The sequence below is a fragment of the Akebia trifoliata genome, chromosome 2, assembly GCF_017979445.1.
Source record: "Akebia trifoliata isolate Shusen 1 chromosome 2, ASM1797944v1, whole genome shotgun sequence".
NCBI classification, from domain to species: Eukaryota; Viridiplantae; Streptophyta; class Magnoliopsida; order Ranunculales; family Lardizabalaceae; genus Akebia; species Akebia trifoliata.
The window spans coordinates 27,494,583-27,514,015 of NC_141376.1; the positions used below are offsets into that span (position 1 = coordinate 27,494,583).

At 36.0% G+C, this 19,433-nt stretch overlaps 1 protein-coding gene and 1 pseudogene across 1 annotated transcript; one reads left to right on the forward strand and one right to left on the reverse strand.

Moving 5' to 3' along the window:
• Window positions 1-1,442: 1,442 nt before the first annotated feature.
• Window positions 1,443-4,121, reverse strand: LOC147410018 (endochitinase 4-like). The gene is made up of 4 exons (XM_086432206.1): window positions 3,902-4,121; window positions 2,746-2,805; window positions 2,201-2,354; window positions 1,443-2,073 (listed from the first exon to the last, which is right to left on the reverse strand). Exons 1-3 carry the CDS (start codon window positions 4,119-4,121, stop codon window positions 2,221-2,223), a joined length of 414 nt encoding a protein of 137 aa, XP_086288332.1. The 3' UTR covers window positions 1,443-2,073; window positions 2,201-2,220.
• A 3,141-nt stretch (window positions 4,122-7,262) lies between these two features.
• On the forward strand, window positions 7,263-18,542 carry LOC147410019 (putative protein phosphatase 2C 55 pseudogene; annotated as a pseudogene).
• Window positions 18,543-19,433: the final 891 nt, after the last annotated feature.

The following is a 19,433-nucleotide window of genomic DNA, read 5'->3' on the forward strand; positions in this document are numbered from 1 at the left end:
TTGGTTGAAGAGGTGAGGTGTAGATTTAAGAAAATGGGTTGTATAAGAGGTTGGTGGATTGATTTTTAGGAGGAGGAAGGGGATGATGCCATGTGGCATATGTGATGAGAGAGTGAGGTGATGAGATTGGTTGATTGGTTGATAGTGGTTGTTTGATTAGAGAGAGAAGTATGGGTTAGTTAGTTGATGATGAGGGGAGTATGGGTTGAGGTGATTTTATTGGAGTGTTTTAAGTAAGATGATGGATAAAGGTATGGGTAGTGATATGGGTGGTTGATGATGTTAGATAATGGTGATGGATTAGGGTATGGGTTGAGGTGTGGGTGGTTGATGATGTTAGAGGATGGGGATAGGTTAGGTTAGGGTAGGGTAGGGTATGGGTTGAGGTGATTTTGGAGGGAAGTGATGTGGGTTAGATGGAGTGTTTAGAGAATGGTCATGGGGTAGGTGATTAGATGAGGGAGGTGAAGGGTGGTGATGACATGTGCCATCTTTTGATATTGAGAGTGTGATTGGTTGATGTGGGTAGTGGATAATGGTTAAGGTAGTGGGTTGGATAATGAATTGGATATGGGTAGTGGTTTATGGGCTTTTAAGTGTTGGGCTTGGGTTTAGAAGGGTTGTAGGTCATTTTGGCTTGATTAAGATTTGTTTTAGGTTGGATATTTGAGGGAAGATAGGTGTTAGGGTTTAGATGATATGGAGTTAATTTTAGGTTAGGGTGTAAAGTGGAAAATTAGTTTAGGAGAGGGTTAAGGGTTTGTCGGCCTTGCATGGGCTTAAGGTGTTTGTGGATTTTGAGGTGGAGCGGCGAAAGGTGAATGATGGGTTGGCATCCCAAGTCCCCTATTTTTTTAATTTATTAATTTTTTTGAGATTTTTGTGATTGTTGATTTGATAAAAAATGCCATGTGTTTAGCAATTTGGGCCTTTTGGGCCCGTTGGAGAATTTATTGATTTTTGTGGCTATAAGCGTGGAGCGGCAAAGGTTGGGACAACGTGGGATGAGTCCGGTCCCCTTAGACCATTGGGTGGTCTTAGGAGCATCGATTCAATCCAATTGCTACTTTTTAGCATTTTGGGCCTTTGAGGCCTGTTGGCCTATTTTATCGAAAAATCGAGGTTTTGAGTGGAGCGGAGTAGAAGGGAGCTTGCTGAATCTTTTTGGTGGACCTACTAACCCATTGAGCGGTGTTAGAGGCTTTGATTTTGGCAAAAATGTCATGTTTCGATGATTCGGACCATCGAGGCCCGTTGGCTAAATTTATTTGAAAAATTACTATTTTTGGGTTCTTTCGAGTGAGGGCCCGTTCAAATTGGGGTGTCTACACCTTAAAGCAAGGATCATTAGCCCAAGGACCCTTATTAAGGGTGAAATCCTTACTTAACTTGGTAAGGCTAGTCGGTTTTTATCTATTATCAATAAAAAAAAACACAAAAGGGGTTAAACCAGAGTTTATACTTTTTAATAAGTTGAGTAGGGGATCCCCACTAGTTCCTACATGGCTTCGCCCTTTCGTACAAGAGGTCATCCATCACACACAAATCCACATTCAAAAAGAGATTTAATAGCACATAGAAATGCATAGATGGGAAACATTTGGTAATTCCATATATTATTGCCCCCACACACAGTATCTAAGCATATGTAGGGTTGGTTTACTTATTCTTTAAGGAAAATAGGGATACAAGAGGGCTTAAGCAAAGGGCCTTTGGTTATAGCAGTCAAGGTTATCCCCATAGCTCACTCCCAGTATGTCACAGTACCTCCTATAAAACCAAATCCGGCTCGCAACCTTATCATTAGCACCTTTGCCACATTCGACTCCTCCGTTGATAATGTTTGTGATGGTCCCAAAACCAGGGAGCCGACCTGCGGTCCTATCAACATTAGATGGTGTCCATTGTCCCGTTATGACATTGTGGCATGATGGCTTGGGTGATTGTGGGGTCATCCAGAACCAAAATGCTGTCTTGAAAGAAATGATTGCATCCTTGGCTACGGCGTCTGGGTCGTTGATGAGGTTGTAATTTATTTGTGGAGCACGTCCAGCTTGCCCATAGTTGTAGTTGCTGAAAAGTAATAAATAAATAAAAAAAACGATGATCAAATTCACAATCCCTTGGTTATATACAATGGATTATTATTATTATTATAAAATTTCAATTTGGTTTGGGGAATAAATGACGATGTACTTACTATGAAATTTGAATTGGTCCTCACCCATAATACTTTTTACCCGGAGCACATGGCCATTGTGCGCTCGGAGTGCAGTAATCACCGGGATTTCCTTGTTCCTGATCAAAGCAATATCCCCAAGAGTATGGGCCATCTGGTGCAGTTGGCCACCCCCCTGTAAAATTAATAACAAATCAATTGAAAATAAAATATTTTTTGTTGAATTGTATGATAAGCAAATTTACATCCATTGGAATTTTATAAATAAAAAGGGTATAGAAAAGCAAAATTAACCTAATAATATGATCTTAGAGATATAATGAGATAGATCAATTATATTTTTTATTGTGATAAGATATATCGATGATGGTACGATGTGTTTAGTCCACATTTATACACTGTGACATTAATTAATTTGTCCACATTTGTAAGTATGCAACAAGGGTATGTCAAATTATGTCCATGGTAGATGTTCAAATATTTACACAAAAATATCATTGTTTGGCTTTAAATTCTGAAATAATCAAAATATTTGTACTTGTCAATTCTCTATCAACTTGACTAACCTGTAGTTTCATGAGAAGTTTGAGCCAAGAACGCGGCAATCTCCCTTTTACGTGTGTTAGGCGGTGTTTGTTTGCGCTATTTTTCAGCGCTTATTGCTGAAAAAAATTAAATTCAGCACTTTTGTCAAAATAGCGCGTTTGTTTACTTGTGCTTATTGCTGAAAATAAGTGAAAAAAATTCAGCACTATTTTGATGTTGAAAAAAAGTGCTGAAGCGGTAAGTACTTCGCTTTTTTCAACACGGACAAGTATGTCCTTTATTTTTTTGAGCATGGACAAGTATGCCCTTATTCTTAAAAGGATATTACCTCTTATATCCCATGGATAAGTATATAAATACCTTACAAATTAATAAACCCACACCATAGCTAAATTATTTTGTCTTATATGGATTAAAAGTTTTGGAATGAGTTGATTTTTGGTGAGGATGATCTCTACAATGAGGAGATCATCCTCACAAAAAATCAACACATCTTGAAACTTCTAACCCTATCAAAACAAGTTCAAGAACCGTAAATTGTCCCATCTTTTTTTTTGAAAACTATTTTTAACGAGTTAGAAGTTTCAAAATAAGCTGATTTTTTATGAGGATGATCTCTAGACCATATAAACCATCCTCACTAAAAATTTGCTCATTCCACAAACTTTAATCCATATAAAACAAAATAAAAAATGGCTATAGTGTGGGTTGCCCTTATTAATTCATAAGGTGCTTTTATAATTACACATCCTTCATTTCCATCGAAAATTATTCATCCAAAATTAAGTTATTTTAAAGTTGATTTCAAATTTTGGTGACTTGATGACATTATTATTTTTAATTTGAAATTTGTGGGCTTTTATAAATAGAAATTATTATTTATAAATTGAAAATTTGAGTATTATTTATTATTTAAAAATAAATTGTATTTTAATTTTATAAGAAATAATATATTTTATTGTGTTTCATAATAAATAAGCATTTGAAACATGCAAACAATATATAATATGATTGTAAGGGTAACAAAGACAATTTATTAGTTTCAGCAATGTGTAACAAATATGATTCAGCATCTAAACAAACAATTTTTTCAGCACTTAAATTCAGCGCTTATAAGTTTCAGCGCTTAATGCTATTCAGCACTTATTTTTTTCAGTTTAACAAACAACACCTTAGTGTCACCAGTGGTCGCAAAGCCTCCAAAGGACTTTGCGGCGGTGATGAATGCATTGTAAGTGTAGAAACCCCTACCGGGGCAATTTGCATCATTTCGATGCTTCAACATTTGGTCGAAAAGGGATTGAGAAATGAGAGAGCCAATGTCACCCCCTTGTTGTGCCAAGGCACCCAATAATGAGGCCAAGGAGAGGAGGAGAAGCAGAGTCCAAGACTTCATTTTGTTTTGGTAAGTTGGTTGTAATTGAAGAAATGGGAACGTGGTATAAATAGGGTCCAGTGTTGGGGTGGTGATGAGGCGTTTGTGGGCCAGCTTTTGGATTTATTTGACCATTCAATTTGAGGACCTTGACTTTTATGTCTCTTTTATTTATCTTCTAAGTTTTTTCTCTCTTTTGTACTTATGCCTTAGAAAATAAGGTGCATATGATGGACACGCCCCCTTCCCCCTTCGATTTGGAAAAAAGATTTTGAGTGAAATTCGCCCTCTCATTGACCGCCACCATGGTCAAAGGTTCAAGGAGGCTTGTCTGTTTGAGGTCGTGATAATCTGATTATCCCACGTGGCAAACTCAATAGGCTACCTAACGTGACATGTTCGGAATTGTAGATCTGCGCCCCTCAGGATACATTGCTGCACTTCCTCATAAAAAACATATATCTCGAGAGAACCATGTATCTCAAGGAGTGCAGATCTATGGTTCCCAAACTTCTCACCTAGGTAGTAAATTGAGTTTGCCATGTGGGGTAGTCAGATTATCACGATTCTTTCTATTTTAGTCCAGGATGTTGTTAACTTGTGCCCTTGGGCACAAGTTAAGATGCATTAAGTACACCTCTAAATGTTATTTTATTATGAGTTGTTGGGTTCTGTGGCCTTGCCACGTCAGCTACTACTCAACCATGGACCAAAATCGCGTGCAATCATCATTATTCTTTTATTATATTAGAGAGTGGCATGTGCAAACATACATTTATCAAAAGGATTTATTTTTTACTTAAAATATTGATTAAATGTTCTTTTTTTTTCCTTAAGATTGCACAGTAAAATGGTTAGTTATGTAGTTTTGAAAATTAAAACAATGTGTAGGTGCAATTTTTTCGATGTTTTATTTATTTATTAAAATGATCTTAATTATATTAAATTTAAATATAAAAGTGATGGCATTTATGACCATTCAAATTTTGGTGTCAACCATTTCAACTCAGATTTCTGTCATAATAATAGTAAATTAACATGTAAATGGAATGCCTAAAAAAAAAGTCCTATAAAAATTACACAGGTTAACAAAAGAAAAATTCAATAGGAAAAAATAATAAATAAAAATTGAGGAATGCGTGACAAGTATGCTTCATTGTCCATGGAAGTAAAGGGGAAAAAATTTTCTTTTTTGAGGGTATCCAATTATTCAGATTTCATTAGAAATTTGACCTCTTCATTTGGTTAATCAAAAAGAAAAATTTAGATTGCTATTTTAATTTTCAAGCTTACCTCTTTATAATAAGTGCATATTTGACAATTTATTTGTATTATTAGATTTTTCTCTAAATAATGAAGCAGATTTCATGGTTCATTAAAACAAGGGTAAATTACACTTTGACCCCCTGTAGTTTGGTATAATTCTATTTGATGTTCTAACATTTTGATAATTGCACTTATCTCCCCCTTCACAAACAGTGTTAAAATTCAAATGTTATTTTACCATTTTGCACTCTTATTTTATATTAAAAACTAGATTTTAAAACAATAATAAAAATGCACTAATCCAAGCATTCACTGACCCCATTTTTTCACATATATATATATATATGTATATTTTTTTTCTGTGTGTTTTTTTGTTAATCCACATTGGTGAGACTAAGTCTCCCCGAGACTGTAGAGGAGCCCACAACTTCTGCTACACAAGTATTTAGAGGTTACACTCGATTTTGAACTCAGGATCAAGAGGAGCATACCTTGTCACAGGCATATTTTTGTTATGAAAAAAATAACATTTTAAAAAGGGTAAAATCGTCTTTATAAAAGGAATTTAACTGTTAAGTTTACAATACTTTGACGGTAAGTGAACCCCTTAGATAATTATAAGGGAGGTAAGTGAAATTATCAAAACGTTAAGGAGTCAAAATAGAATTATGCCAAATTATAATGGTCAAAGTGTAATTTACCCTTAAAACAATTCCTCAACCAGACTAACAAGTTGGAAAAAAATTCCTTTTTTGAGGGTATCCATCAATGTCTCTACTTGTCAATTTTGGCTCTAAGTTCCTACTGAAACATATATACAATGATTCTAAATTAATACTTAGAATTAATATAAGACTCAGTCGTTCCTATAAAATAGATTTAAGTGTTTTTGTGGTGGCACATTTTAGTTTGTCTATAAAACACCTCGGGTTCCTAATCAAGTTGTTCACGCAGCCCAATGTACTTATGTCCCAATCAAATTGTGCCACATAGACATCATTCCTATTTATAGAAACAAGACACCTTATGGGATCTCGACACTTAATATAAATGATTTTAGCTTTGGTTAGATCTACAGTATTCAGATTTCATAAGAAATTTGACATCTTAATTTGGTTTATCAAAAAGCACAATTCAGGTTGCTATTTTAATTTTCAAGCTTACCTTGCTATATAATAAGTGCATATTTAACATGCTTTCTTCCATTTATTTGTATTTATTAGATTTTTCTCTATATAATGAAGCAGATCTCATGGTTCATTAAAACAATTCCTCAACCATACTAACAAATATATTTCTATTGGTTTCGGTACCTATGGCTCTTGAAATTAAATCATGGGGACTATACACATTTCAAGAAATTCCACACGATTTTATAATTTTACATTATAATTCCCATATCAAGTCTGTGGGTTGGAACTATCTAAGAAGTATACCTACTTGAATAGTCTCGTGTAATCTAAAGAAGTGGGTTCTACGGAAATTTTGAAGTGGGCTGTCCGTTTCAAAGTTTTTTCCGTAGTGCTCCGACTTTTAGGGTATGTTTGATTGCATGGAAAGTGACTTTCCATGGAATTTGAAATTCATGGAAAAATAGTGGTGGAAAATAGGTAGAGTTGGAAAATCAAATTCAATTGTTTGATTTTACTTGGATAAAATCATGAAAAAAAAGAAGAAGAAGAAGGAGAAGGAGGAAGAAGATGAGAGGAGAGGGAGAGGAAGAAGAATATGAGGAGGAAGAGGGAGAGGGGAGGATGTAACGGTGACGGTGATGGCAACGGTGATAAGTGAGGAAGAAGAAGAGAGAACGTGATGGTGATGGTGGCGATGACGGAGGTAAGTGAGGAAGAAGATGATGAGGAAGGTGAGGGGAGATCGTGGTGGTGGTGACGGCAGATGTTAGAGAGAGAGAAGGTGGCCGGAGATGGTGGTGACGGCGACGGTGACGACGATGACGACGACGATGACAGCGACGACGACGACAACGAGATTAGTGTGATGGGTAGTGATGGTAGGGAAGAAGAAGATATGAGTGGGAAAGAATTAGGGATGGGAAATATGGGTAGATTTCATTTTTCCACCTATATAGGTGAGAAAGTAAAATCCATGTTTTAGTAGACTTTTTGATTGTGGTGAAAAATGAATTTTCATTTTCATGTGCAATCAAACACTTGAAAAATGTCATTTTCCATAAAAATTGATTTTCTACCTTATTTTTCATGTATAATCAAATATACCCTTAGTTATAATGCCGCATTGACTGCTTTGCATCAGAATGCACTAGAGAGAGAGAGATCATGATTCATGACCCCTTATTCCTGGAAGGTTTAGAATTCCACCATATACACTTTTGACTAAGCCCTCATTTTAATAGTTGATTTTAGAAGATATGGTCCGGTTTCTAGTCCATTGGGATGAATAACATTTCTTACTTTGGCATGGCGTGGCGTGGCGTGGTCTCTATGGATATTCAACGTCACATTTATGATAGACTGACCCACAGTTAGCTACTGCCTAGAGGTCTACCTTCTACGCTGTGTTTTGGTCTTTAGGGATAAATCCAATCGAAGGCATAGGTCAGTTAGCTGTCGAACATACCATACCATGCATCATGTGTTTCACTACAGCTCTTTCTATCTTTCAAGGATAAGTTCTTTGAGATTAGTTGAATTGTTGATTCACTTAATGTGGTCATTTTTGGAGCTACTCTGATAAGTAAAGGATAGAGTTTGGATATATACATATATGAGGTTAGGGTCCACAATGTTTATGGGTAAAACTCTAACCCCAAAAGCAAAACTGAATTTCTTGAATTACCACTAAATTTGCATCACTGATTGAAGGCCTAGCTATGAGAGCTGTACCATGTACTACAAGAAGATAAAAAGTGAATAAGGACTTTTCTTTTTTCTTTTATCTTTTTTTTTTTAGTGTGAATGTGTGTTTGTTTTCTTGAATTACCATCTCGACTTGGTCATGATTGGTGTGCCACATTCAAAGTTCTAAGAAAGAAAGAGTAAAAAACATTTAATTTTTAGTTATTACTTATTCTTGGGACTGAATTTGTCATCTCTCTCCTCACACAAATTAATTTGTATTTTATCAGTTTTTAAGATACTTTCAAAGCGTTCTAATGTAATCAGTGAAGGATAATATAATGTGAGGATTCTAGATTTAGTTGAATCATGAAGTTAGGATATGTATGCTGCTTATACATGGAAAAATGGGTCAAAATCCATTTCCTGAAAAATGCGATTGTCATTAATGTTTTTATCATCCAATCATAGGAAAATGAATTTTTCCACCTCTTAATGTTATTCTCTCATTATTATCTGTATTGCAAAATTAAAAAATCAACTCTCCTTTTTGACATTTTCTAAAGTACAACAAAATGATATGGAATGTATTTTGAATTATTCCACATCCATTTTCTAGAGTAATAATCATATCCCTTGAAAAAATGAATTTCGGGTATAACAGGGAATCCCCTGTAGACAAGGGACCGGGCCGTATCTAGGCTTTGCACAGTCTATAAATCATGGTTTGTCCAAAGACTAGTCCTAGGACATGTGCAACGCCCACTCATCACAAACATAGGTAAGTGAGGGTGCGCCCTTGAGGGTGATCCTTGTGGAATTAATACTCATATTGGGTATCAAACTCACAACCTAAGGGCATTTAACCGCTTATCGGTCCAAAATTGCCATTGAGACTAAAAACTTGTAAAAAAAGAAGAATTGAGAAGATAAGTTTATATTCTACTTCTCAACCTAAGAAGCAAGGGACTATATTATTGAAATAAATGTTGTACAAGATATAAGATTTATAAGATACTATCTCTACAATCAAGGAACACAATCTCCACTCAACAATCGTAAGCTCCACAATCTCTAACAATTGTGGGCTTCACAACTTGGTTTAGTTGTAGAATCCTTCTCATTGTCCTCATCATTTAGGATACATGTACAATTCCTATTACTACCCCTCAAACTTGGGCATCTCTAAAGACCAAGTTTGAGCCGATTTGCTCGAAAAGTTGATTGGGCTACTGTTTTGACAAAAATATTTACCATATGATTTTGTAGACACTCCAATTTGCACGGGCCCATCTCGAGAAAGCCCATAAAAATATGTTGTTAAAATCATTTTATCAATCAAAATGCCTAATGGCCTACTTTTCAAAAAATTGATCATTTTTTAAAATAAAAATCTAAGGCCCTTTATTTGGTCCACATGCTCAAAAATGAATAATTCTTCATCACATTATCATCCATTTCTAGATCATCTCATAACCTCAACTTTCTTTCAAATTCTATCCCAAACCAAATTCCTAATCCTACTCCATGATCCAACACAAATCAATCCCTAAAAATACCTTAGCCTAACATAATCCAATCCAAATCCTCAATCAAATTCTAGCCTAAGTCAATTCTAAGCCCAAGACATTGTCAAAATCACTTTCAACATCACCTCATTTCAAAACCCACAAACTCTCAAATCCAACCTCATTCAATTTAAGGTCCATTGACCACGATCAAAGCCCACAAGTCCTCAGAAACCCATGCTCACGAAGATGGACATAAGTCATCACCACAATTAACATCCCAAATCTAATATACCTAACCACATCGTCACTCTCAAAAGCTACACACACCACTTCCCCCTCCACACCACATGCCATTACCTAACCCAATCATTCTCACTTAAAATCTCATCACAAGTTACCACCATGTTATACCACTACCCATTCCCTTAATCAACTCACCTAACCCACACATATCCATACTCTTTAACCACATATTATTACTATACTTACCTCCCAAAATCTAACCATCTAACCTCTTATATTAACCATTCTCTCAACCAAACACCCATACCTCAACTCATTCGAATTGTATACATGGGTATGGGTAAAAAATAATCATTTTACCTCTTTTGCCATATTTATCCCTCCCCAATCTTAAATTTCAATTTTTTTTTTGTCTTTAATCCCATGTCTTTCTCTACCACCTTTTAATTTTGACCATTTTAACCCTAAAGGCAACCCTCAATACCTGTAAACCCCCTCTTCCTTTGAAAAAAAAAATCTATGCTTTAAAGCCCTCTCTATTAACCTAAAATTCTAGATAAATCACTACTCAGCTCTCTACTCTCTCACTCTCTTCTCTTAAAAAATGATTCAATATAAATATTTTAGTAAGGATCTAAGAAAAAGAAGAAGGAGAACTCAAGCTTCAAGGTGGGTTAGAATAGGATTTTGATTTTATTTTCCCCTCTTTCCCCTTTCCATCTCCCTCTCCTATCTCTTTCTTTTCTTTTTTTAATTTTGGTTTAGAAACCTTAGGATGCCATGAACACTTTCTCCCACTCCTGGTAGATTGAATTTCGGTTTAATCAAAAGTGTTGGGGTCGAAACCTTCTTTAAAACCAAATTGTACTTACTTCAATCCCTCACACATTTTGCACTCACTACAAAACTTGTTTTGAGGCTAAAGGTAATTGACCCCTCCTCATTCTATGAGAGTACTCTCATAATCACAAAAGCCCATACTTTTCAAAACCTGTGCTCTGAAAAAAGACATGTTTAGGGTCCTTTCTCTCAATGAAGTGATCCTCATGATCTAGGCCAACATTAAATCCCCTTGCGTTTAAAGGTACAAAATCGTTGTTTTTTTTTTAAATTTATTTTCTTTATAATTTTTCTAAAATGACCATATTTTTTAAAGGTTACCACCTGTGGGCACCTCATTTTTGCACTCGCCTGATTAATCAACTCGTCAACCTGATCGCAACAGTTCTCAATGATGGATGATTATTTCAATGCTTTATTTGTTACTAGACATGTTTCAGAAATTCGGATGAGGTATCTCAAACTAACAAAACTGTAGAAACCACACTAAGCTAGAAAAATATAATCCCAAAAACATAGAAATCATCATCTTGCAGACAAAAAGAAACTTTACGATAAAAATCACTAAAAAATGGCCAAATTACCAAAATACCCCTAACATCAAAACATCCTTAGAACCCACATTACGCTTAGAAAAATCCTTTCAAACACATAAAACAACAAATTGAAACCAAATAAACAATTTCACCAATTTTCACAAAATTCAATAAAATTACGAAAATGCCTATCATAAAATTAATGACCATTTCGCACAAAAAAATTTCATAAACGACACAAACCAACAATCCCATTGATCTTCTTATGAAAAATCAATTTTAAAACATCCTGTAACATTGAAAATCGACTTGAAAAGCAAAAGTTTTCTTCGGGGGTAAAACGGTAATTTTATAATTTTAATAATTAAAAATTCTAAAATTAATAATTAAAATATTAATTAATGTAAAGTGAAATCCTAATTAAAATTAAAGTCAATCAATTAAGACATAAGCCAAAACCCTAAATTCTAGTCAATCAAGTAAGACTTAAGTCAAAATCTTAAAATTAAAGTCAATCAAATAAGACTTAAGTCAAAAATTAAAGTCAATCTCACAAGACTTAAGTCAAAATCCTAATTAAAATCTAAACCAAGTCAATCTCATAAGACTAAAGTCAAAACCCTAATAGAATTCTAATTAAACTCTAAAATTACCTAAAAGAATTCTAATTAAACTCTAAAACTATCTAATAGAATTCTAATTAAACATTAACTCTATCTAAAAATCACTTAAAAAATCTATAAATAAGGGTCCCTACAACCTATTTTCGTATCAAAAAATAAATCCTAAGAAAAGTAGGTCAAAAAGCTTCCCTAGCCTCCCATAAACCTAAATTTTGAAATCCTAACTCCTTACCTAGCATCCATACCCCAATTTTAGCTCAAAAAACACTTAGAAACCCCTCAAAAACACCTAAAAATTCATAAATAAATTAGAAATATTTAGATCTAAAAAGGAGGTACTTCATTTTTGAGGTTTGAAGTGAATCCGGTGATAGAACAAAGCGAGGAGTAATATACGAGGAGTTGTTCTATCAGATCTGAGGGAACAAAACCGTTGCGTTGTAAAGGTAAATATTTTTATTTTTTTATTATTATTATTTAGGTCTTTTTAGCAATGTAATCGTTTTGGAAAATTAGTAGAGACCGATGTTTGCCAGACGGGATTGGTGCCTAACACCTTCCAACCCTGTAATGTGATCTCTGGACTCATTATTTTTTAATAGATTAGTTGTTTGTTTATTCATTTCGAGTCAATGTTTGGTTCTTAGATCGCAATAACTAGGTGGCGAATCCCAAACCTCAAAAGTCAAAAGCGGATCTGCACACCCCGCTAATCAAGGGCGCTTTCAATGGCGACTTCGCTGGGAAAATTTTGATGATCAAATTTGTAAACCTAAAAAATTGTCGCATTGCAAAATTGGCCTATTTTTTATTTTATTTTATTTTTATTTATTTAATTAATTTTATTTTTTTAGGGCATGTTAATAGAATTTTTTAATTAAGTATTTTTTTTTTTTTGGATTTTTTTATTTTGTGGACTCCAATAACAATGAAAAATACAAAATGGCATATAAAATAAGGATAGGACATCTGTGAAGAGAGAAAGGAAGAATTCGTGGGCTGCTATAATATATATATTATATATATATATAGGGAAATGTTCAGCAACAAACATTTTGACAAACATTTTGGCAAAACATTTTTGAAAATATGGGTTACAGGTTTTGGAATGGGCTGATTTTTGGTGAGGATGATCTCTACAGGGAATAGATCATCATCACCAAAAATCAGCCCATTCCAAAACTTCTAACCCATCAAAAATGGTTTACAAAAAATGGACGGTCCACGATTTTTCAACCTGTTAACATGGGGCTAGAAGTTTTGGAATGGGCTGATTTTTTATGAGGATGATCTCCTCACCGTAGAGATCATCCTCACCAAAAATCAGCCCATTCCAAAACCTCTAACCCATGTTTTGAAAAATGTTTTGCCAAAATGTTTGTCAAAATGTTTGTTGCTGAAAGGGACCCATATATATATATATATATATTTTGCGCTTGGTATCAAAAGTAAAATATTCGTTTTCCTTTTTCTCATCGGTGTTGCTGTACGTTGGTAATAACAACAAGAATAAAAAAAAAAAAAACTTTAAGAAAAAGAAATCTGATAAAGGGAAGAGAGAGAGAGAGAGAGGGAGATATGAAGGAAATGCTCGGACTGTCTAGGATGATGTAAGGTAAGGTGGGGACCATAGTAGGTCCCACAGTTTGTCTTTGAGATGGGTCCACAACACACCACCCACGCCTGCTCTAATTTGATGTCACCAATACATACACCTACAGCTAGGGGTGTCAATGAATAGCCGAAATTCGAATTCAAATTCGAATTCGAATTCGAAAAATCGAATATCGGATTTGGATTCAGATGTCAGTTTAACACTCGAATGAGTTTCGGATACGAATTCGGATATTGCGATATCTGATTCGATAATATCCACTCCGATAAGAATATACATATATTGTATTTATGTTTTACAACAAAACTTTTATATATGTATATATTCGTGTTATACAACCAAAAAAGAAATTTTAAACTTTATCTTCTTCAAACCTTCAAACGTGAATAACCAAACGACTGAATCGTGGTTTCGATTGTTGTAACCACCGTCTTCTCCGCCGGCGACAATCTCTCTCTCTCTCTCTCCGATCGAAACTAATAGGAGTGATTTTTCGAAGAAAATAAGGGTTTCGACTGTGCGAACTCCGACACGTCTTCTCCGGTCGGCGAGCATCCAGGTACATTCTCTCTCTCTCTCTCTCTCTCTCTCTCTCTCTCTGATCTGAACCAGTCGGAGTTTCCGATGAAATTTGGGTTTCGACTGTGTGAACTCCAACAGATCGAGGAAGACGGACTTTTATTCGATTTTTGATCGAATCGAATATTATCGGATATCCGATATAGTTTTCGAATTCAAATTCGAATGTTTGTTTGGGATATCCAATCGGATTCGAATTCGAATTCAGATAGTATTATTATTTTTCGGATTCGAATTTGGATAGAGCTATATCCAATCGGATATCTATCCGTTGACAACCCTGCCTACAGCACCTATAGGCCCTAGCTTTAGCGCACATTCAACAGTGCAATAGGTGTGGTAGATGGCGTTAGAGGCTGGAGAGACATGGGTATTGATGTTGGAAAACTCATGTCTAATTCAGTAACTACAATTAAAAGGGAATCGAAAGGTTCCATTAACCCAGCAAAAGTTTTAGAGAAAGCACACTCGTGTACAGAGGCTATAAGATCATTCACGGCATGCATTATAGCACTAGGAGACCAGGCCATTCAAGTCATTAATCTAGGTGACAGTGGGTTTATAGTCATTAGAGATGGACATACTGTCTTCCAATCTTCTGTACAGCACCATGGTTTCAATTTCCCATATCAACTAGAGAGAAGAAATAATAATGATCTACCAAGTGCTGGTCAGGTTTTTAATGTTCCTGTTGCACTGGGGGATGTAATCGTTGCCGGTACAAATGGATTATTTGACAACTTATACAACAGTGAGGTCGCAGCTATGGTTGTTCATGCTATGAGGGCTGGCTTGGGCCCTCAAGTGACTGCTCAGGAAATAGCAGCCTTGGCTCGCCAATGGGCTCAAGACAGTGTACAGCAGACACCTGTGGCGCCCCGTCAAACGCTAACACAAATCCCAAGGCCAAATCCCAAGGTACTAGGTGGCACCTCGAAATTTCGGCATGGTCTCCTCTGTTTATGTTAGCGTTTCACGGAACTCAAACCTGATAAACCAATTTATAACAATACCTGTATATAAAAATGTAGATACAGAAAAAAAATAACAACGGAAGACTAATTACATCTAACATGCAAGTAGATCAGAGTGCGGAAGATTTATCAATATACAGGCTTACCAAAACATTCTCACTCTAATATAGGCCTAAACTCTCAATCCAAAAACTACACACATCCTGGATGAAACTGACAATACTAAGGGATGTGGCCCTAGTGCTCACCAGGCAATAAACTCTGATCGTCGATCTGATCGACCAGATACTCCTCAATTACTGACTCTACGGCTGCCTCGGTAGCTGCAAGTGCTGAAACTAAAAAAAAATAGGAAGGAAAGGGTGAGTAACAATAGTTACCCAGTAAGTCCACAGCCAATTCCTACTAATAACCCTTCCTAAGCATGATCGAATAAAGCATGCTGAACATTTTAATACATACAAGGTTTTACAAGATGAAGTACGATCAACTGGTACATATAGCCAGGGATGAACAACTAAACAGTTTAAAAATTACACATAGCATCAATCGTCCATACTCATTATACATTTTCCATTTTATGCAAATAGTATTGACAACATTGAAATAAATGACATGCTTCTCAGTTTATAATTCAAAATATAACAACAGATACATACTACAAATGGTGGAGTATTGGAATTAAAGAGTTGGGATTCACGACTGGATTGCTCCCAGTCAGGACATGATATTCCTCAATAACATCGTAGTTCCTGATTTTGTGGCTGGTCGTGTCTACCATGCTTGCGGGACCATTTATCATGCTCGGGCTGGCCGTTTGACGTGACCGTAAGCAATGGGTCTCTTTTCGATGTGTCAGAACGTTCGACTACTACTAGATTGTTAGTGATCACTGACTAATCATCTTCGTCTATGCCTATCAGGCGTGCATGTGATTCCCAAATGACACTCCACTCGTATACGACCACCTTTACAATACACGTTCACTGGTAAAGATAAGAAAGGAATGGACCCGGATTCCAGTTGTGACTCCACTCTCATACGCGTCCCATACCACGTATGAGTTTGGTGGTCCCTACCGTACATCCCAGGATAGTGTACCCCTCCGGATGATGTGACACACTATCCCTTCAGGCATTCACAAACCCTTTAACAGCTCACAAAATAGCTACGTACATATATGATTTTTTATTTAAAATAAAAGAGAAATTAACAAAACAGGGTTGAGAACAAATATCCAGTTCCTACCATGCAACCGTGGCCACCCGGCCTAAAATAAATAACAGTACTCAGCGCACGCGCTAACATAATTGAAAATAAACATGCAACCCTTTCATTAATAACCTGGATATCCTTTCACCAACCTACACACAACATACAATGTAAAAGGCAGACATCACCCCTCGGGTGTGATTCTGACAATTTACCGTTTCATCCATTTTCCATTCTTTCAACATTCTCATTTTTCATCTTTTCAAATCAACCATCCATTTCCAATCTTTCAAGGTCATTATTTCGGTCTTTCCATTGAAAACCTTCACAGTTTATTCACAAACAAGGTCCCAATGACGCACGGGGCAAAAGCTGTTAAAAATAATGAAAGCTGGTGAAAATTTGGCTAAGTGTCGGAAACTCAATTTTTCAAAGTTCTCAAAATTGAAAATGGGTTTTTCGAAATGAAAGTCTCGCTTACGAGATTCGACACCATATAGTTTTTGTAATCTAATTCAAAGTAATGTGAAAATTATTATATTTTGAAAACTTGTCGAAATTTACGTTTTGTTCTTAAAACCAAAATTTGGATTTTAATCCTTTGAGATTTGGATCTTAAAACCATTCCCATTGTTCCGAAATGGGGGGTAAAACCTTAATTTCATTAAAGAACTTAAAGTAAATGGAAAGTAAAAATTAAAGAGGACATTTACTTAATTGTTTTTAATGAAATAAAGGGTGAGAAATAGTGTATAAGGTGTGAGGAGGTCAAGCCAAGAGTCAGAACACTGTTCTGGTCAAAACTGTGTCTGTCGGTGGCTGTCGGTGGAACCGACAGAATACACATCGGCAGATGTCGGTGGGACCGACGGTCCTGCTGACAGAACAAAGTTTTCGGGTGCTTCTTGATTTCGTCGGTGGCAGAAGCAACATTCTGTCGGTGGGACCGACAGAATGCCTTAGGCAGGTGCCGGTGGCACCGACCCTTCCCACCTACAGCCTGAAACTCACTCGCGATTTTTTTTTGGTTTTTCGATTTCTTCTTCCATTCTTCGAACCATTCGACCCACCCACGATTTTGTTATCAAAATTCGATAAAGCATAAACAAAACACCTACTTCTACCATGAATTTGAAATCAAACACCAATTTCTACGATTTAAATGCAAACAATAAGTTTTGTTTCAAAACCCTAAATGCACATTTCGGAAATCTAAAGCTACCAATAAGAATTGGAAGTCCCTTACTTGGTTGTGGACGCCAAGGATACAAGCTAGCACTACAAATCAGGGTTGGATGGCTCAAGAGTCGAGGTTGGGCTGACTTGGATGCCAAATAAGCAAGGGTTTGCAAGGTATCCGACAATGACGTTCTCCTTCGCTTCTACAATGAAGTATAGACCTAGCTCCTAACTCGATGAAACCCTCGGATGGAATGTGTTGAGGTTTACTCGAGTTACCCGGCTGGTTTTGATGGAGGATGGAGAAAACGAACAAGAATGAACAACCAAAGGTGGTGAAGTTGTAGCCCTCGTCGTGGCCGACAACTTTCCCTTCTTCGTCGAGGTTCAACTCGGACTCGTTCGCTTTAGAACATGGTGAGAATGGGTTGAAACCCTAGGTCTAGAGAATGGCTGAGTTGAGTTCTTTGGAGAAGAATGAAGAAGTGAAATGAAATAAAAGAAAGTGAGTTTTCTTTTATAAAAGGGCTGAGGGTATACTTGTAATTTTCCCATCATTTCTAGTTTCGATCATAACTTAACTATTCGGGCTCGGAAAGTGACAAACGAATACACCATTTCAAATAATTTTTCGTTGTGGTTCTAATGGTTTAGTCAAATTTTCTTGATTCTCCCTCTAACGAAAATTTTCTATTTTGGGTCCCACTTAACGCGAAATTCGAGGATTTTATAACTTTTTCCTCCGAACTCGAATTCAAACTTGCTTACAGGCTAATGTATATATTTCGATCCTTTTGAATCTAATGGAAAAGTCTATTTTCCTCAAAATTAATCATAGTAATATTCGAGTATTTTACTCTAAATCTCTCATTCGACATTTTCCTCCCAATCTCACCATTTAATTTCCTCGAGATATGAGTTGAAAATCCAGGGTGTTACAACACCCTTCTTTACTGCTGCTCAAATGGCTGGTTTACAGTATCATGGTGGAAAGCTCGACGATATCACTGTAGTTGTCTCCTATATAAGCATCTCCATTACAGCATGAGTTACTTATTTTTGTACCCATTCAATCTCTGCTTGTATAGTTCCTTTCTCTCTACCTAGGATTGTAACGAAATAGTAATCTCCTTTTAGCTCTAACCTTTGAAACCAGTGATCCCAATTGATGATTGGAAGGAGCATTTTGACCTCAAAATTATCTATCCACACACAACTGTTGAGTTAAGTAGTGTTATTGATGTTCTTCTGGTTTTTCATGTGCGTGTGTAAGGTTCCATTTTTGATGGGGTATGGCCATGTGGGATTTTCCTATCGATCGATTACTCAATGTTGCTATGATCATGAAGAAAGTTGATATATCATTTACTTTTAATGAAAATATTATTATTTTTGACTAGCTAAAAAAAAAAGTTTTTTCTTGTGCCTATGGTTAATCGATGGTTGATATCGTTTAAAGTGATCTCTTGATTATTTGATCATTGTTTCTCTTTTTCATTACCCTGATTAATTGTTTATCTGATATACCATGATCCTAGTTGATAGATATATCTTTGATGTACATGCCTTGATACCAATCTTGATGTTATGTATATTTTTTATTTCTTGATCAATATTTGAAATTCATACGTTTATGATGTGATCTGGCCCATGGGCCCATTTGTTTGAAAAAAGGCCCCGGGCACACCCCACTCTGTTTTGCACACACCACATACACGTTTACTATTTTGCACACTTGCATGTCCCAATATAACCAACGTGGCACTAATGTGTGGTCTGGTCTCTTCGAAGATGCGACGTCATTCATGAAAATCACAACTCCAGTCACGTACCTTAAGGTATATCAAACTGGGACATCAGTACTGTCTGATCAGGTGACTCTAAAAGGTATATCGATGCACCCAAGCTGAAGCGACCTGAGCCTTTGACATATTGTGAG

Coding starts and splice junctions, on each gene's coding strand:
- LOC147410018 (XM_086432206.1), bottom strand. CDS start 4,121: ATGAAGTCTTGGACTCTGCTTCTCCTCCTCTCCTTGGCCTCATTATTG. Junction 2,806..3,901: donor CTTTGCGACCACTGGTGACA/CTAAGGTGTTGT, acceptor AACAAACACCGC/CTAACACACGTAAAAGGGAG. Junction 2,355..2,745: donor AACTTCTCATGAAACTACAG/GTTAGTCAAGTT, acceptor TTAATTTTACAG/GGGGGTGGCCAACTGCACCA.